Source organism: Pelophylax lessonae (assembly GCF_965119305.1).
Source record: "Pelophylax lessonae genome assembly, chromosome: 8".
In the NCBI taxonomy this organism is placed as follows: domain Eukaryota; kingdom Metazoa; phylum Chordata; class Amphibia; order Anura; family Ranidae; genus Pelophylax; species Pelophylax lessonae.
This window is the reverse complement of record NC_138775.1, coordinates 151,423,388-151,443,328: the sequence shown is the minus strand read 5'-3', so window position 1 is coordinate 151,443,328 and position 19,941 is coordinate 151,423,388. Positions and strand designations below refer to the sequence as shown.

General features: G+C 41.2%; 1 protein-coding gene across 1 annotated transcript in view; it reads right to left on the bottom strand.

The window, feature by feature from the left end:
• IVNS1ABP (influenza virus NS1A binding protein) overlaps window positions 1–19,548 on the bottom strand; it is a 64,590-nt gene extending 45,042 nt beyond the window's left edge. The window contains exons 1-6 of the mRNA XM_082265431.1: window positions 19,429–19,548; window positions 17,625–17,794; window positions 12,610–12,685; window positions 11,564–11,737; window positions 7,061–7,186; window positions 2,812–2,919 (exon numbers count right to left, since the gene is read on the bottom strand). Of these exons, the coding sequence (XP_082121557.1) occupies window positions 2,812–2,919; window positions 7,061–7,186; window positions 11,564–11,737; window positions 12,610–12,685; window positions 17,625–17,794; window positions 19,429–19,539 (765 nt within the window). The 5' untranslated portion in view covers window positions 19,540–19,548. The remainder of the gene's footprint in view (window positions 1–2,811; window positions 2,920–7,060; window positions 7,187–11,563; window positions 11,738–12,609; window positions 12,686–17,624; window positions 17,795–19,428) is intronic.
• Window positions 19,549–19,941: the final 393 nt, after the last annotated feature.

Below are 19,941 nucleotides of genomic sequence, written 5' to 3'. Positions count from 1 at the left end.
AGTGTAATAAAAAAAAAAAAAAAAATAAAAAAAGTGCTCCTATCAGCCCCTTACAAAGGTGAATGCACGAATTTGTTCCGCAGACACGCACAAACCGTGATCGTCCCACACATGTGGGGTATCGCCACAAACGTCAGATCATAGGCAGCATTTCTAGCACTACACCGCTTCTTTAATCAGAGTGGTTACCTGTAAAAGCTTTTAAAATTTCGCCTATGGATAGTAACATTTACATCGTTTGTCACCGTCGCACAGGCGTGCGCAATTTTGAAGCATGACATTTATGGTATTTATTTACTTGGAGTATCATCTTTTATATTTAAAGTACTAGTGTTTGAAAAACCGCTGCGCAAATATGTGCGACATAAGAAATTGCAAAATCCACCAATTTATTCTCTAAAGCCTCTGCTTTATAAAATAAATATAGTATATTTTATATATATATATATATATATATATATATATATATATATATATATATATATGCGGGTTCTAAGTTATTTTCTTGCAAAAAATACTGAATGTTACATGTAAACAAAAAAAGTGCCAGAAAAGACCTGGTCTGGAAGTGGTTAAAAACGTATTCTAGGTATCCTATTTTTACAAAATTACACTGATTCAGCATTCTGAGTGAATGAGGTGGAGAGTGTGGCATTCCCACCCCACACAATCAGAAAATGCTTTGCATTAATTCAGGAAATGTAAAGCATTCTCAGAATCGTGCCTGTGCTGAGCATTCGACCTCCTGTGTTCACAATGCATTGGGCAAACCGCTTAGCCCAGGACATGCAAGCAAGTGGAGATCACTGGAGTAGCAGTGTCTACTTCAGTGATTTACAGCTTCCAGGGGCATTAACCAGGTATGGTGTGTACATAGTTACATTTGCCCAGCTCAGACCAACGTAACTATGTAAAAATATACCATGCCTGGAATTTTCCTTTAGCAATGACACAAAATGTGTTCGTGTGACTTTTTAATGTATCTAGAAAATGCAATAATTGGATTGCAAGGGCTTTTCTGCTAGACTGGTAATATCATTGAGGAAAAAATAAAAACCAAGAGCCAGATATGTTTCTGTGCTCAAAAGTAGTAACCCCATTCCTATAGTAACATTGGTTTTATACATGTTTTGCTTTTTTGTGACCAGGGCCGCATCTAGCCTTCTTGATGTGGGGGTAGGGAAGAGGATAGGGGCAGTAGTTTGTAGGGCACTGTACTTGGGCTATTTTCTTTAATGCAAGTGTACAGGGATCAGCAGGGCAGTGTACAAGGAATCACCAGGGCAAAGGATGGAAGGACAGCAAGGGATTGTACATGAATTGGTAGGGAAGTATGAAGGAGGTAATTAGGGCAAAGGACTACGGTCATCGGCCTCAGGCAGGACACTTGGCAGAGCTCCTTTCCCATCCCAACACAGCACACAGCTGAGATTACATGCCTTTACACACAGCCACAATCTGCAGTGTATAGCTGGGATGCTATGTTGCAGTTTTGATCTGTGAAAACCCTGGTCAGAATGGCATTGTAGCTGCAGTAGCCAGTTAAACACTGTGCAGATTGTGATCTCAGCTGTGTAGGGTGGAGAGGAAGTGCTGTGTGCTGTGCTGGGATAAGAGAGCTCAGCAGCCAAGTAAGAGCATCCAGGGTGAAGCAGGGTTGGTCGGGGGGTTTGCAGTCCTCCCCAGCACCCCCTTAGATCCAGCCACAATTGTGACCAGGACTAAAAAAAGTTTAGGATATTGTCTTTTTAGTAAAAAAAATTTAAAATACAGCATACTTTTTAACCAGCAGGTAAATCTTTAAGCCGGCCACACATGGATCAAAATTTATCAGCTTCAGCAGGGGCTGGGTTAAATTTCAGTTCATGTATAGTCTAGCTGGGTATACACAATTTGATCTATTTATCAACTTGTGTACAACCAGCCTATCAGGTTTTTCTTGAACGATCAGTGCCGCACAGCTACAGCCAGCAACACAGGTCACTGTATTTTGCGGAGAACACAATAGCGCTGCGGGAAGGATTCCCCCATTAGCACCAAGTGTGTTCATGGGGGAAATCAGCACTTTTTTGCTCAACCAACTGGTTTAACAAAAAATAAAAACCAAAATGTATAGTCTGCCTTAGAATCCTTTTCACTTAGCCAAATGTTTACAGGGCTCAAAAAGGGAAATCAGAAGTGAGCATAAACACAAGGGTCAGATGAATCAGTAGTGAGAACCAGAGGGTTTTGGCTGAGCTTTTAATAAGGGCCTAACTAAAAAGGAGAAGATGTCTGCTGTTCTTGTTTTTTAGTTAACTGGTGTTCTGAAAACCATTTCTGTTTATTAAATATTTGTAAAACACTTTCAATTACTAAAAAAATCTAAATCATTAGCTTCTTTTATTACTACTGCTGCATCCCCACAGTTTACATGATCTTAAAAAAAAAAAAAAAATTGCAAAGGATTATGGTGTTAAAGTCAAAACATGCCGTAATTATTGTCGGTGCACAATAAGCAGAAGTAGTCACAGGGACACATTCCAAGCCAACCCAAGAAGTTTGTCTAGCTATATTTTGGGTCCCCGTTGACAGGCGCTTTCCCATAAGACATATCAAGACATATCCAAGCACAAAACTTTTACTAAGTATATTTGATATCAATGATTTGGGAGACTAGGACCAAAGAAGTTGATGGATATGAATTTTTAACATTCTAAAGACTTTCACAAAAGCAGCACCAAAAAATAGCTAATAGTGGAACTGCCAGTCCTAATAAAATTTACTAGGCTAGAAAAAATATTTCACGTAGCATGAAAAATGTTGTTGTACCTGAACCAACTGTATACCATCTTCTTCATCAGCAAATATGTCATTATGTTGGTCCAGGACATGTCCATCAAGCAACTTGTGATCCGCGGAGTAATACAACGTCTGTACCTGTAAGAGAGTGAACAAATAGCCATATGGATACTAGCCCCATAAAACTAATTCTTCAGAAACTCCAACTGGTTATCTTCAAAGCATATTTAGTTTCCATTTTGGAGGTTAAAACTACTGTACGGCATCAATTCTTCTAAACACTAAGGGAGTCTTCGTATCAAAATCGTCCTTATCCAGAAAGTAGGAGACAGCTGAAGAGGTGCCACTGTTAGGTCACATTCAAGTGGAAATTGTGCAGAACAGACGCAATAAAATATACACACACAGTATACACAAATGCAAGAATTATACAAATGAATGAAGCCCCGGGCTTCTAAAATCATAATTATACAGCCAGCACTAAAAGGGTTGTCTGCAAGCAAAATGGAGACCAATGTGCAATCATTTATCTAAAATCAAAAGCACATGATCCCCCATAAGAGACAAAGCTTGTTTACTGGTGCATAAAAAGATGAAAATTATAGAGCGACACATAAATCGTCAAGATATACAAGATTGGGGAAAATATAAAACACACATACAAAATTTTTACAAAAGGTTTTTAAGTTTTGACTACAAGCTTAACAAGTTATTTATCTGCATCTAAAAGGCAAAGACTGCAGCAGAAGAAGAAATGGTTTGGAATGTTGTGAAATGGGCTTAAACATTTATTGCAGCCACAAAAAATTTCAGTCAGACAAACCCACTGCTAGGTTTAGTTGTATTAGAAAATAAATTTACTCCAACCATCTGACAACTTACATGGGACAAATGTAAAATGTCCACTCAATGAGATCAAGAGAGTTTGAGATGGCTTTCCACTGTACTCTTATGCCCCGTACACACGTACCGATTGTCGGCCGTAAAGATTCGGCCGACGGCCGATTGTAGGCTTGTTAGTATGATGCTTCCGACAGCGCATTTTCGGCCGAACAGAATCTGTCGTGCAAGCATTAAAATTTTTGTTGGTCAACACCAGAACGGCCGATTGTTCGCCAGTCAGTACAGAATTCGGCCGACAGACAGCAGATTAGCAAGACTGGGCATGCTCAGAAAAGAAAAAAAAGACAAGGAAAGTTAACCATCACATGACATCACTTCTGCAGTCGGCTGTTGTTGGCCGACAAAATTTGTGTGCAGTCTTTTGCACTTTTCAACAGACAAGACAGCCCTCGGACAAAAGACGGCCGATCGTTCGGCCGACGATCGGTACGTGTGTACGAGGCATTACACAAGTAGTTCCAAACAGAAGGAAAGGAAAATAAAGCAAGCTCAAGGTGGAGGACATAAAATGCATAGAAAATACCAAGGATTCCACAGACTTTACACCCCGTAAATATAAAATTATATTTAAGTCCAGTGAGGCCCCATGAAATATTCTGTATAAAACCATACAATTTAAAAAAAAAAAAAAATCACGCATTAAAAGGCCAACCTTGTGTAATGTATTAAGTGGCCAGAAACACAGTAAACCACAAGATAAATAGGCTTATCAGATCACCAAGATACAAATTCCTTGCAACTGTATTTAGCCCATTTAAAAAAATAAAAATTAAAGATAGGGCTCAATGAAATCCTTAAAGTGTTACTAAACCCAGGACTCTGCATTCACTATATCTGGTCTCCCACAGTACATAGAGCATGGAAATGCAATAGTTTTAGTACCTTTTCTCATCAGCAGTATATAGCAGTTTTGTGACTTCTATGAGTGTCTGGTTAAAGCTTATAGGAGTTTTCATTCTCCCCTGATTGTCCTAAAAGGCTGCAGGACCCCTGACCCTCTCTGTCTGGACAGTGCTGATTGGCCCCGTGCTGATCACATGCACCCTCCCAAGAAAAAAAAAAAAACTCTCTAGCAATACACACCAAATTGAGCATGTGCAACTTGCTCCCAAAGCTCTGTGCTATCAGGAGATGATTTGGGGACAGCAGAAGGTGAGGATCAGAGAAGACAGGATCAAAGAGCCTTTTTACACAATGTGGAGGATTAACCCCTTAGGTTCCACAGGGAGTATGATAAGCATGCTTTACTTTATATACAGACTGATTTTAATGTTGTGGGTTAGTAACACTTTAATTTGTATATAAAGCATATCATGGTTAAACCATGAATTCTCAGTGATCAGTGCAAACACATTTCTGAAAATATTTATTTAATCCTGTGTATTGCCCTCATTCTGGTAATAACACAAGGCCTTTCTTTTTTTTTTTTTAATATGTAATGTCTGTGGAATCTTTGGCATATGTACAGTTCTGCAAGTTTGTGAACCCTTAGAATTTTTTTGTATATCTGTATGATTGGTTTAAAAAATAAGTTCATCTTTAGATAACATTGAAGACTGCCAACTATGTAAATTCCTTATCAAAATAATCATACAGAGCACAATGTCATTGCTGGCATCTGTAACCTTGTGCAATTTTCAGATATTGGCCATTTGCTTCAGTTTGCCTGCAATAGCTGCAGATTTACACTAGAATTGCCTTGTACCCTAAATTATCTTTAGTGATACTATTACTTTAAAATGATCTTGCACAAAATGCATGTAAGCTGAACAATTTGAAGAGATATCCCATTTTATAGCCCTCAATAACTGCTTTCACACTTGGGATATATAATCAGCCCACGTTTGGCTAGAACAAGCCTTTAAAAATTAAGCTCTAATGGCTAAATGCATTTATTTTTCACGGGGATAGGTTTAATAAATTATTGGCTTAAAAAATCCAGATTACTGATGATATTAATGCTATGTGCACCTTGTTTTTTTCCCCCTAAAATAACATTTCTCATTAGCAGTTAACTCCATGCTAAAATAGTTCCTGTAGCTCAAGGTTCATACAGTATATCATTTTAAGATGTCTTTCACTGAAAAAACAGACCTAAATGGTATTTTCAATGTGTCATCTAAAAGATGCGCACACATCTTCATTTTTGACAAGATTGGCTTAATTTATTATGATGTAGATCATGGGTGTCCAACCTTTTGGCTTCTCTGAGCCACATTGACTGTAGAGAAATTTTCTTGGGCCGCATATAAAATATATACTATAGTTAAGGTATATAAGTAATAAAACGCCCCCCACCCCCCCCAGCACTAATTTAACACAACTAGAGGATGATCCCTTCCGAGGCAGCCTCTGCCTACAGTTAGTTGGAAGCCACGGTGGCCGTGCCCCCGACCCAACTTCCTTCCTCCCTAGCAAAAAATAAAAATGGTCAGGGGACAGTGGGCCGCATTGCCTGCGGTTCTGGGCCGCAGGTTGGACATGCCTGATGTAGATGAAGACCTGATCAATTTAAAAACCATTCATGCAGAAAATCCCTAAAGGCTCAAAAATTATTATTTTCTATAAGTATCTACTTGAGCTTCCTTTAAGTTTAGCCCTCTTTCCTCAGTTTATAGGTTTCGAGACATGACCACGAAGCCCGATATACATGTAATTTTAGCTGAGAATGGGTTCTTAATCATGGAGACATGATTTTAAATCTTGCTTTTGCAATGAAAGAAAGCAGATTTATAATACTAAAATATTGAATGTGTCTTATGCAAGATTTTTAAAACATAATAAACCCTTAAAAAATTTGTAAAGAGTGAATTTAGAATGAAGTCTAAGACTTTGTTTTTTAAAGCAATCCCAATGATAATGTTTAGATGGTACAAAGCACACAGATCCTGTAAAAGGAGCAAATACTGTTAAATCATCATCATGGTTCTCTGCCCACAGCGGATTTTCTTAGAAGGCTAGGGCAGACTGGTGCTTCATTACGATTCAATTAACCTTGAGGTATCTTCATTGTTCTTCAGTTTCAGGAATCCTACTTTTGTAAAATAACCTACGGAAAGATAATCAACGGGGAGGAAAAACTGTTAGGCTTCATCGTAAAACGGTAATTTGAAGCATAAACCTGAAAAGAAAAGAGTGACTGTAGTGATTTTCAAGACAAGAAAATAAACATTCCTTAGCACTTACAAAAACTGGGGAAAAAAAAAAAAAAGATTAAAATATTTATGGGGAAATAAGAATTAATCTCACCTTTAAACCTACCAGATTTCAACTGAAAACAGAAATTCTTTATTTTGGGCTCTGATTATTATAAAAGGACAATATGAATTAGTTTTTTTTCTGCTACTTGACCATATTATTCCTTCGAAACACTAACCTCATCCATCAGAGTCTCCAAGCTTTCTCCATGTTCCCATATACTGCGCTGAACCCAGCTGATTACCTTTGTGTACAACTTCCCATTATTTGGAAGGGAGACATTTTCTTCTAGCATTATTTCCAACTTAAAAAGAGAAAAAAAAAAATGTTTTTTTTTCGTTAGGAGGTACGCTTTACATATGTGAACATTCTATTTCAATTTAGGCATGGCTAGAAAAACATAAAAAAAGATAGCATCCTAAAATATAAAGGTATTCTATAAATTAGGTTTATGGCTTAGTCCAATTTTTTGAAATGAAAGCACTTAGCACGATTGTAAATTCTCGTTAAAAAAAAATAAAAAAACAAAAAACAAACATGCTATACTCACCTGCTCTGTGTAGTTGGTTTTGTACAAAGCAGCCCAGATCCTCTTATTCTCGGGTCCCTCGAGTCACAGCTCCCTGTGTCCATTCAGACATGGAGCTGCGACCCACCCCCGCTCCCTTTCTCTCCTTATTGGCTAAATGATTTTGACTGACAGCAGCAGGAGCCAATAGTGACGCGCTGCTGTCTCAGCCAATGAGGAGGGGAGCCCTAGGCAGCTTAGACATTCCTGCAACATCGCTGGATAAAAAGATGGGCCCAGGTAAGTATTAGGGGAACTGCTGCACACAGTTTTTTTTTTTTATCTTAAAGTTAAAAAAAACCTTCTACCTTTACAATCCCTTTAATTTGTATACTGTTTATGGGTGTTTACCACTACAGCATAAAACAGTCGCCGTTAAGTACATGTGTCCAGAAAAAGGGACATGGGAATACTGTGGGGTTAAACTGCCGTCTTAATGAGGATTAGACACGAAGAAAAAAAAAAAAAAAAAAAAAAAATCTGTAAGCCAGCCCAGAATACTACTCCTTACATGCCTCGGTTTGTAGCAATCAAATGCAAGATTGGCAAGAGCAAGGACCCGTGTCCTCCAAAGTGCCGCAAGAAACAAAATATTAAAAGTGACACTAAACCCTAGCCTAAAAAAAATTGATTCAAATATGTATCTTGAAAGTGGTTGTAAACCTTTTATAGGAAAAATGAACAAAGCATATCCTCATATAAAGTGATCTTGTCTTAATCCACTGCGCCTAGCGTGCATCCTGGTTGCTCTCGCCTTTCCAACACCAGGCAATCCTAGGATTATTACAAGCAGTCCAAAGAGCACGATAGTATATGAGGGCGGGGAGCTGCATCCCTCTAAGAGTATAGAGGATAGAGGAATATAGAGGAATTTTGACTTGCCTATAAAGTAGATCTATATCTTGGGAGTACAGTACAAGACACAGGAAGAATATTCATTGGAGGACATGCTCTCTCCCTTCCTCCCAAGCATCCAACCCTACCCCACTTTGTGAGTCTTCAGGTTTGTAGCAAGTAATTGAGAATAAAATATGGAATGGGAGGGTGGCCTGTGAAGCTCCAAACAGGCAATCCCCCACAAATGGAAGATTGGATAAGGCCTTCTTAGAAGATTGGTCCGCAGACCAGCATTTCAGCCAGATAATGTGCCGCAGGACTACCGCTGAGAGACAGTCAAGAGAGAACAAGGGAGACGCATTCAAAGAGGCATTACAGACAAACTGCAGCGCTTGGACCAACTCAATTCTGCATGCAAAGGATTGTGGGATATGGTACCGGTACGGCCCTCTTGGAACCACAACCGAGGTGGTACTGTTTAAGCAAGCCATACCGTTCGGTTCCATGCGGTGGAAAAGCGCCAAAGCGAGCCGAACAGTTCAGTTCCATGCAGTGGAAAAGCACCTTATGTCATAGCTTGTGACACCAGGGCAATAGTAAATACCGACCTAAGTGCCAAACCAGCCACAGTGGACATATGGTTGGTCAAGACCTCCGACCTATCAGCCGGATTTGAGAAGACCAGGGACTCTTTAACCGGGATTACGGTGGCTTTTTCTCAACCTGGAAACTGGGGAAAAAAAGAGAAGAAAGGTGCTGTGCTATTCTAGCATAGACAAATAAATAATAGTGCTGAAGCTAAGTGCAAAGTACAAATTTAAATAATCAACAATTAATAAAATATTCCAATATAGAATTATTGAATAAATGGAATAAATAGGCGTAATAGGAGCCCGTGGTTTACGCTGTTTTTTGTATTGAATTTCTGACATTTTTAGGTTCTTATATTGCATGGTCACTCATCATCGCCTATATAGAATTTATGTCCACCCTAATTAGCTATCTGCTACATTCTTGACCCATTATGTTAACAGAAGATTTACAATTGTTTTTGCTGTTTTGGTATTTAACACTTTTTTTTTTTTTCTGCGGCCCTGCTTATTTATATTCAGATATTTGTGCACCCTTGGCACTTTATACACTATTATCTGGTTACTAAAACGCCTATTTATTCTATATTGGAATATTTTATTAATTTAGTGTTGATTATTTGGATTTAAATTTGTACTTTGCACTTCGCTTCAGTACTATTATTTGTCTGTGCTAGAATAGCGCAGCACCTTTCTTCTCTTTTTTACATTGTCTGACTTGGGAATTTGTCTAAATTTGGTGTTTGCAGCTTTTCTCGTGAACTTTGTTTTGTTTGAGAGCGCGTGGGTATCCCCCCTTTTGCTGGAAACTGGGGAGTCTACTACAGGAGGAACCGTCTATTTTTTAAGGAGGGAATACTAATAGGAGTACCAGATTGCAAAACGCTTAGGGATTGCAATGTTGCGTTTCGGGCACCCCCACTGTTTTGTGACAATATTGTCAAAGAAGGTGGGAAAGGGGGAACACCTTTGCCACTTTGGAGGACCTGTGGGTGCCAAAGGAGACTTGCGCCTCTGATGCTGCGTTAGTCGCATCCTCCATCTTTAAGGTTTCCCACACTGATACAATCAGCACATCCACTACCCCCTTTAATGCGCGGCTAGAGAAGCAGAAGAATCATCCTCACTATTTTAGCATGCAGGGTGCTTGGAGGCAGACTCCGAAGGGTGCCTCACATCCATGGCTGCGAAATTAGATTCTGGATCTGATGAGACAGAGAAAGCAGGTGAAGGCGGGGGACACTTTTTGCTAGCCCGTTTGCCCAGGACGAAAACTACCTTGGACAGCAATGACTCCAGGACCGCCATCAGTGCAGTCAGTTGTTGGGACCCGGAGGGCCCAACAGCCTCAGAGGGGGATCAGGTGATGAAATATGCTTCAGGGACTCCATTAATGGAGAGGGAAACCCACAAAAAAAAAAAAAAAAAAAGTGTAGAACACTGCAAGGGACACCCCACTCCGCTGGTGGCACCACAAGGCCTAACACAGAGCACTACCACTGCAACAGCAGAGGGAGAGAGAACCCGACAGACTCACCACCAACGGTCAAGTACTCACAGTACCGAACTAACTGCACACCATGCGGTGACCAGGAAGAGGAATATCCAGGGATCAGCACTAGAGGCCGAGGAGGGGCTCCCTCTGCCGATTCATGGCCCATTCGGCTCCAAAAACATGGCTGCCGCTATTTTCAATGGGAAACCATAAGAAATTGGCCGCCGAGGCTACACAAACAAGGCCACCAATCTGTAAGTGCGATCTGCACACGCTCCCTGGCCAGACTGGGGGGACCCTCTGGATCTAGATTATCCAGTCCGTCGCCCAGTCCTTGATTGTAGATCTCACAGAAACCACAGAGGTGATCAAATACCATCAAAAGAAAACTCTATTTGTGGGAAAAGGACATCAATTTTATTTGGGTACAACACTGCATGACCGTGCAATAGTCAGTTAAAGCAATGCAGTGCCGTATCGCAAAAAATGGCTTGGTCATTATAAGGGGGTAAAACCTTCCGGAGCTGAAGTGATTAAACCTGTACATTGTTTTCATTACTTAGAAATTGTAGTAGGGATCAAACGATAAGCGGCAAAGCCGATATCAACTTTTCCCGATATAATCGGTATCGGCCCCGGAACTGGCCGATATTTTTGTGACGTCATTCTGCCTCCTTAGGCTGCCTCCCTCGCCTTGGACAGCCTCGTCTGGAGTAGAGACTAGTCTCGCTGGAGTGCATCACAGCCATACATCCACCCACAGCAGCCCTGTGCCAGCCAGCCACCCACAGACAGGGTGCCAGCCACCCAAAGAAAGGGTGCCAGCCAGCCAGCCACCCACCACAGGGTGCCAGCAAGCCTGCCACCACAGGGTGCCAGCCAGCCACCCACCCACCACAGGGTGCCAGCAAGCCTGCCATTAAACAAAAATTAACATGTTCAGTACCAGGTTTGCATCAAAAATGGTCTTTATTTTTCAAAACTTTAAACGTACAAAATATTGGCCGATACATTGTGACCAAAATATCAGTATCGGCCCTGAAAAAACCATATCGGCCTATCCCTAAATTGTAGACTATCCTTGGAAAATGCTAGAATGCACCTATGTGGACTAAATTACTTTCCTATTTTTTTTCAACTACAGCAGTTCAGAGCATTTTTCTTTTTAAGCAGGAAAACATATGTACTTACTTTAAGTCGAGGTAGCTTAAGAAAATCATCTTGTTCAGAAATTTCAAGAAGATGCTCCTGAATGTACATGTCTATTTTGCTTAAAAGACGCCAATCTCCCATTGCATTGGCAAAGTTACGGTATGAGATGCAGCTCTTTACATCAATCTTGGATAATAAATATTCACCACACACCTTTAAAAAGAAAAATTAATTACATTTATGCAGAAATAAACCTTTGTATTATGTGCAGAGTGACTTAGTCATTACTAGATGTGCTTCAGTGACAGCAAAGTCTTATATTAATTGCAGTTGTAACTTTTCAGCTGTTCCATGTATTAAAAAAAAAAAAAAAAAAAAAAAAAGAAGGAAGAAGTTTAACTGGATATGAACTTTAAAAACAATACCATCCAATGATACCGGCCCCTTTCCTCAGCTGTCACTGATATCTGTCAGAAGTAAAAAGTTACCATGGACAGAAGAAGAAGAAGAGGGTGAAGTCAGCACTTCCAATTTAGACAAGAAACACTGGGCCACAATTCTGAAAATTAATATAGGTCTGTCTGTCCAAACCTTGCCTTACTTTGCAACAAACAAAAATCACTACAATCAATTCAGCTAAGCGCTCACTCCGAAAGGGAAGAACTCCAACTGAGATACATAAGAGAAAGAAAAGGAGGCGCAACACCTAGTGCATTACCCGTGGTCACTGTATAAAATGTTTTATTAAAATGCCAAATGCATACTCACAGACGAGAAGAATATAAAATTGCATGAAAAGATTCCACCACAGATGAAATGGAACACGCCCATGTAGATGAGACCGCTAACGGGTTTCGGGAGTCAAGCTCCCTTCATCAGAGCGGTCTCATCTACAAGGACGTGTTCCATTCCATCTGTGGTGGAATCTTTTAATGCAATTTTATATTCTTCTCGTCTGTGAGTATGCATTTGGCATTTTAATAAAACATTTTATACAGTGACCACGGGTAATGCACTAGGTGTCGCGCCTCCTTTTCTTTCTCTTATAAACAAAAATCACTGCCCAACATCCTTGGAAACCCTACCTGTTTTACACGATCAATTTTAAGCTTTTTTGCTGCAGAGTAAACATCTTTTACCAACTCCGTCTCAGCTTTCAGCCTATAAGAAGAAAATAAAAGTGAATTTACAGTACAACAATGAATGGTAAAGTTTGTTAAATTAATGTTTGCTATGTAATACATAAGAAATGAAGCAGACAGGACTTTTGGAATTAAAAAAAAAAAAAAAACATACTAAGTCAAAGATAAAAGTAGGAGCACACTATATTTCATGGGGTATGCTTTATAGTAACAGGTTACACCCTACATACAGTAAAAGGTAAACATAACCTTATAGCTAGTTAGAATTGCATTGGATCAGGTCTGTATGTGTTGGATTCTCTTTTTTCAAATTCTGGATGCAAAGAATACTGAAAGGATTTGAACACCTAGAAAGAGTCTATCAAGGGAAGGGACACATGACCAGAACTCACTAGGGCCAGCACTCTCCTATAATGCAAGTAACTGCAAACAATTCTTTGTTTTTACTTACATTGGCAACGTAGTGAACAAGTTCCTAAGTAACCCCTTCACGACCACGTAACATACATGCAGCGTCCAGCAAATAGGTTTTAATGTTGGGTGCAGCATATGGGTGTTCCACTGTTTGTGCTGGTGACACACTCCATCATGCGCTCCAAGCACTGAGACCGGACTGTAGGCAACAGCCCTGGGTCTCGCTACTAGCAATCGGTACCCAGGGGAATAGGTATAACAGAAGGTATAATCCCCCTGGATATAGTAAGTAGTTGCAATGATATGTACAGTTATACTAACCCATGTTGCAAAATTGGGCTTGGGCATTAACCACTTAAGCCCCGGAAGATTTTACCCCCATTCCGACCAGGGGGTATTTTGCGATTCGGCACTGCGTGAATTTAACGCACAGTTGCGCGGTCGTGCGACGCTGTACCTAAACGAATTTGACGTCCTTTTTTTCCCACAAACAGAGCTTTCTTTTGGTGGTATTTGATCACCTGTGCGATTTTTTGATCACGCGCTATAAACAAAAAAAGAGCGTCAATTTTGCAAAAATAGCAATATTTTTCACATTTTTTTATATGAAATTCCCCCCAAAAAAAATGTAAAAATCAAAATTTTTAAAAATTTTCGGCCAATTTATTTTATGCTACCTATGTTTGGTAAAAAAAAATCGCAAAAAGCGTATTTTGATTGGTTTGCGCAAAAGTTATCGCGTTTACTAACAAAGGGAAAGATTTTTGTCATTTTTGTTGTTTTTTTTTTTAACGCGTAATGGCGGCGATCTGCGATTTTTTTTGTGGTACTGCGACATTGCGGCGGACAGATCGGACCCTTGACTGACATTTTTGACACTTTTGGGGTTACCAGTGACATTTCTACAGTAATCAGTGCTATATATATGCACTGTTACTGTAAAAATACACTGGTAGTGAAGGGGTTAACTTTATTTGGAAGGGAGGGGCTGTGTGTGTCCCTAGGGGCGTGGTTTCTACTGTGATTGGCTGTGGCTCTAGCTGTAAAGACACTGATCAACGGATCTACATACCAGATCCGTTTTATCAGTGTCTTTGCAGCGAAGAGAATGACAGGCAGTTTGTTTACACAAGCTGCCTGACATTCTCCCTCTCCCCCGCCGATCGCCGAGTGACCGGCGGACATCGGGTCCGCTGGTCACACGCGCGGGGGGGTCCGTGACCACGCGGGAGCGGGAGCGCGCCCCGGGGGGCGCGCGCTCGCTCCCTAGACCCTCACAAGCAAGCAACGTAGCCCTACGTTAGTTTGCCTGTGAGGGGCTGACCGCCGACGTAGATAGTCGTGCGGCGGTCGGCAAGTGGTTAAGGTTTGTTTTGACTTGGGTCATGAAGGGGTTAAGAAATTCTGAGGTCAAGCTTATTTATTGCATTGCAAGTATCTGGTCTTCAAACTATAGCACCTACTGTCAGATTTGGCCAGGACTGTAAAAGGTCTCTGGTAGCCCAATCTATATCTATAGGAGCAGCTCTACAGATTTAGTCTTTAAAGTGGTAGCTAAGTCCATTTTTGTTTTACCTACAGGTAAGCTTACAAAAAGGCTTACCCAAAAAGGTACTGTAAATATCTCCTAAAGGAGCACTGTTTAGATTTATTTTTTTTTTTAAATCTTTATTGAATTTGCAATGTACAAAACTGGTACAACAAAAAAATGACACGAAAAACAAGACAAAGATGGTTCGTGTGTTGCCCACGCACGGGATAATGTTGCAGTACAAATAATACATAACCAGCCATTTAAGAGCAACACCAGATTGACAGTGGGGGGACGTAAATTTCACCGTCAGGTGACAATGGATATGAGAGAAAAGCGGACACCATTCCTCACAAATGTCTTAAATTGCAAAGAGACATCCATCGATCATTTGTTAAGGGTTATGTGCGGTCTGCTAACCATTTGGAGCACACCTTCCACATTTGGCAGGACAACCTCTATTTGCGTAGGTATCTTTATAAAGTGGAAAGTTATTAGTATTCAATTGTTTCCAAAAAGATAGGAGGAGCCCGCTTCTTTCAATGCAAGGTGATGAAAAAAGAAGGAAAAAAAGAAGGAAAAAAAGGAAAAAAGGAGGAGGAGGAGGAGGAAAGGAGGGAGGAGGAGGAGGAGGAGGAAAGGAGGGAGGAGGAGGAGGAGGAAAAAAGGAGGAGGAGGAAAGGAGGGAGGAGGAGGAGGAGGAAAGGAGGGTGGAGGAGGAGGAGGAAAGGAGGGTGGAGGAGGAGGAGGAAAGGAGGGAGGAGGAGGAGGAAAGGAGGGAGGAGGAGGAGGAAAGGAGGGAGGAGGAGGAGGAGGAGGAGGAGGAGGAGGAGGAGGAGGAGGAGGAGGAGGTTGACTAGGATTTTTTCCGTCCTAGTCTGAATAAGGGCTCTTTCACATGGTCCGCATTCCGTTGCAGACCGTGCTCTGCTCAGCGGGGATCGATCCGCCGATCCCCGCTGAGCCGGCGGATGACAGCTCCGTCTCCGCACTGTGTGCGGAGAGGGAGGTGTCGGAGCCCCACTGCTCTCTATGGGGAATCAGATGAGAGCGGACCGCCTGTCAGCTCTCATCCGATCCCCTGGACAGATAGAAAATAGGGTTTCCATCCATCCGGATTTCACGGACAGGATCGGATGCGGATGGCAGCGGGTGTCAGCGGACATGTCACCACTGACATCCGCTGCTCCATAGGGCTGAATGGGGCATCAGATCAGATCCGCCTAAAAAAACTGACAGGCGGATCTGATCGGAACGCCCGTGTGAAAGAGCCCTAAGATTGTCAGTGAGGCTTAATAAACACATTTCGATGGCTTGTAGGATCAGGGTCGATGTGAAGGTGTTAAAGACAGTCGTTAATTCTAAACCTAACCCCCCAAAACTAGGTCATGACTAGAAGATGTGAAAGAAATCAACCTCGGATTGCTACATCTCAAGCACTCTGAGGGGTGGAATGGGTTTATTATGTGCAGTATATATGGGGTAAAATAGGCTTTATGCATTATTTTTAACTGGATTAATCTGTCAAGCAGGAAAACTGGCATCCTAAATGGGAGATCACATATTGTCCCATTAATTATTAACCAAATGCGGTACATCTCTCAACCACTTAGACCTTATGGATTCCAAGGGGGGCGCAGAGAAACCAACACCAGATGGGCATAAAAGTGGGAAGTGGGTTTTTCAGTGCAATCTTTCCTGAGTACCTGTTTAAGTTCTGATTGTGAATTAACCTGAGAGAGGCACATGGGAATTGGCTTTTGAAGCCGTGGGAGAGTTGCCTATAGCTAAAATTGTGAGTGGGGTGGTACATTAAAGTTTGCAGATAGACGGCTATGCGTCGTAAGGATCCCTGATACACAATTATGGAGATGCATTTAATTTTGTATTTGACCTACACAACCAGGAATGGTAACATGAAAAAGTAAAGCAATGAGGGATTCCTCCAGAGGGGTGCATTAGGCGACACTGCTGTGTCAGGGTATTTTTTGCAAGCCAAAACCGCTCTCTAGGCTCTGATAGTTGTTAGCATAAATGAGGTTAAAGCATATGGAGCCTTGGGGCCACCGATTATAAGAGCTTGTAGGGCCCCAAGGTATCCAACAATAACCGCCTCAAGCATACATGAGGAGTTGGTAGGATCCAGAGGCAGCTGTAACTAATTGGGTGGGCAAGAAATACTTATGTCAGTCAGGAAGGGCCAAGCCCCCCTGTGAAGAGGGTCTCATAAGTGTGGTCAATTTTTATCTCGGGGAGCGAGAGCCTCAAAGAAAAGTAGAAAAAAAATTTGATTCAGTCGGGTAAAGAAAGATTTTGGAATCCAATAAGGGGAGTGACCGAAAAAGTAAACTTAGGAAGTATTTCCATTTTAAGTAAATTAATCCGCCACAGTAAAGATAGTGGTAGGGACTCCCACGCCTTCAGCTGAAGCCTAGTGTCATGCATTACAGGATTTAAATCAAGCGGGATAGTTTAGGAGATATTTACTTGTGAAACCATTGGTGACATCACAATGATGCCTGTGCTGTTCCTTCAGAGCCCTGTGCAGTAAACAGCGATTCCCAGTGTGCATGCATAGGTTCATTCAAAAAGGACCTTAGACTGCGAACCCAGAAGCAAGACTGGGTAAAGATGGAATCCTTGAAAGTGGTGAGAGAGCACCGCTGGAGGGCTTCGTTTTAAGGTAAGTTTCACATAATGTGCAAGTATGCAATGCATACTAGCACATTATACCTTTGCCTTGCAGGAGGAATTTTTTTTTTTTTTTTAACAGAGTTTACTACCGCTTAAACAATTAATATTATGCCAAACACCAGACTTATCTGTGCATTTAGGTTTACATATAAAACATTCATGAATTCCTAAATTCTAGGCTGGGTTCACATTAAACTCGGATAAGTGTGAACCCAGCCTCATGGCTCCCTCTGATACAGATTGACAAAACACTACTATATAAAACTTTTCCTTTCCAGTACTTTATTTCATAAACAGATAAAGCAAATAGATAACTTACTGTGAAGTGTATGCATAGTTTAAAAGAACTTCTACTGCTTCTGGATTCAAGTCATCAAACTTAACATGAGATATTCCATGAGACTCATTGTCATTATTGAAAATTTCAAACAAGTAAGGACTACAGCATGCAAGAACTGCCCTGTGTGCCAACAGTTCATGGCCACAAACCTTGAAAAGGTAAATAGAAAAGCATTAGAAAATGCATATTTTGAACACTTACAACTCATTTTTAAATCTTGCCAGTGTGAGAGTCCTAAAGCCCCATTCACACTTGTGAATAAGGTCATTACCGATTACATGCAGGTGGTAGCCAGCAATTGGAGGCCGGCAGCTTCTGCAGCTAGTCAGATGGAGTGATTACCTGTGATGATTGGTCTAATGCCCCATACACACATGCAGATTATCTGCAGACTTACCAAAACCATATAATATGAGGTCAAACCTAAACACTTTCAATTTGTATGCAATCCGGCAGGCCCTTGCACTACATAGAAAAGGTAAGTCTGCAGACAAAAGTCTGCAGATAATCTGCACGTGTGTATGGGGCATTAGACACAGACCATCTGTGTCCAGGGTTGTTCACTGCAGGTAATTGCTCCATGAGCGATAATACGTGAGCAGCCATGATTAGCTGCGGGAGCTGTCAGCCTCCCGTAGCTTTTATTGGGGTTGCCGCATGCAGCTAACTGCAGGGAACCCTTGCTGGGTCAGTTGGATGCAATCAGTAATGGTCTCATTCACAAGTGTGAATGGGGTCTAAAAGAGATGATACCACATATTTAGTCCCAAAATTACCCTGCATGTGATAATCTACCTTTTTTAGTAATGAAAATGTATTTTTTAGTTTTAGGCCCCTTTCACACCGTCCGTCTGTCGAACGGACTCAGTTTATCTCAGCGGGGGATCAATCCGCCGATCCCCCGCTGAGCAGGAGGATGACAGTTGTTCTCCGTGCTGTGTGCGGAGACACAGGTGTCAGTTCCCCATACATCTCTATGGGGGAATCGGATGGGAACAACCATTGGTTCGTTCTCATGTGATCCACTGGACGGATGGAAAATAGGGTTTCCATCCGTCCAGATTTGACGGATCGGATGTCAGCGGACATGTCTCCGCTGACATCCGATGCCCCATAGGGATGTCTGGGGGGGGGGGGGGGGGGGACCGTTCAGATCCGCCAAAAAAAAAAAAAAAAACGGACAGGCGGATCTGAACGGTCCGTCTGTATGAAAGAGCCCCTATGAAATTGTGCAATTTAACTAAAAGGGCTGATGTTAAAAACAGAAGAAAGACATTTTTTTAAAAAGCAGCCAACTAGCTTTTTGGGAAGAATCAAGAAATTCATTTGGTTGCCTATGGGCAACAACTTCAATTGTGCAATCATTTACTTTTCTCAAACCTTCATTGGTCAGAACAGGGAGACAGTTATTGGCATCACTTTTGAGTAAAGGTTTAGTTAAACTCTTAAAACCTATGCATTGATTTATAAGTTAGTTGTCGGTGGGGAATATTACTGATGCCCAAACATTTTTTACCCTAATGCAAGGAATGCTAATCAAAAATGTTAATCTTGTGTTTACTGTGTTTACTGTCCAGTTTCAACGGGAGTGAACCAAATCCTAGTCTTGAAGATTGCCTTGGGAGAACAGATTGCTGCTATAGAGGCCCACAACAAAAAGCATTCAAGTTCTAACTGCATGAATCTGACTGCTTTTCATTCACAGCACTAGGATCAATGACATCTTATGCTATTGTTCCATATGATGTAACATTATTAAAAAAAAAAAGTGTAGGCCAACTACCTGAAGTTTGACATCACAAAATTGGCCACTTTTCCTCAAGGCATTTAGTTTGGCAACAGATGATTCTATAAACTGTTCATCCTCAAAACTAAGAAATCCGTTTGGAACCATTTTTCTATATGTGGCTGTAACAAAAAAAAAGAATAAATGAAAGGGCCACGTACACCATCCCGAATTTAGCTTACCAATGTCATAATATCATGCAACAAACTCTATGGGGGGGGGGGGGACAATTAAAAAGAGGAACATTTGGTGTACTGAATCATAAGGCACAAACAAACTCTGAATCCGTTAAGTATCAGCTATCATTTCAAGTGTCCCCAGTGGTGGCATGGTGATGAAATGTGATGGTTGACTTTCAGTGTGTTTTTTCTTCTCTGAGCATGCCCAGTCTTGACCATCTGATTTTTGTCTGCCGAAATCTGTACTGACTGAGGAACAATCGGCCGTTCTTTGTTGGCCAACACAAATTTTATAGCATGCACACCAGATTTTTTTCGCCCGAAAAGTCAC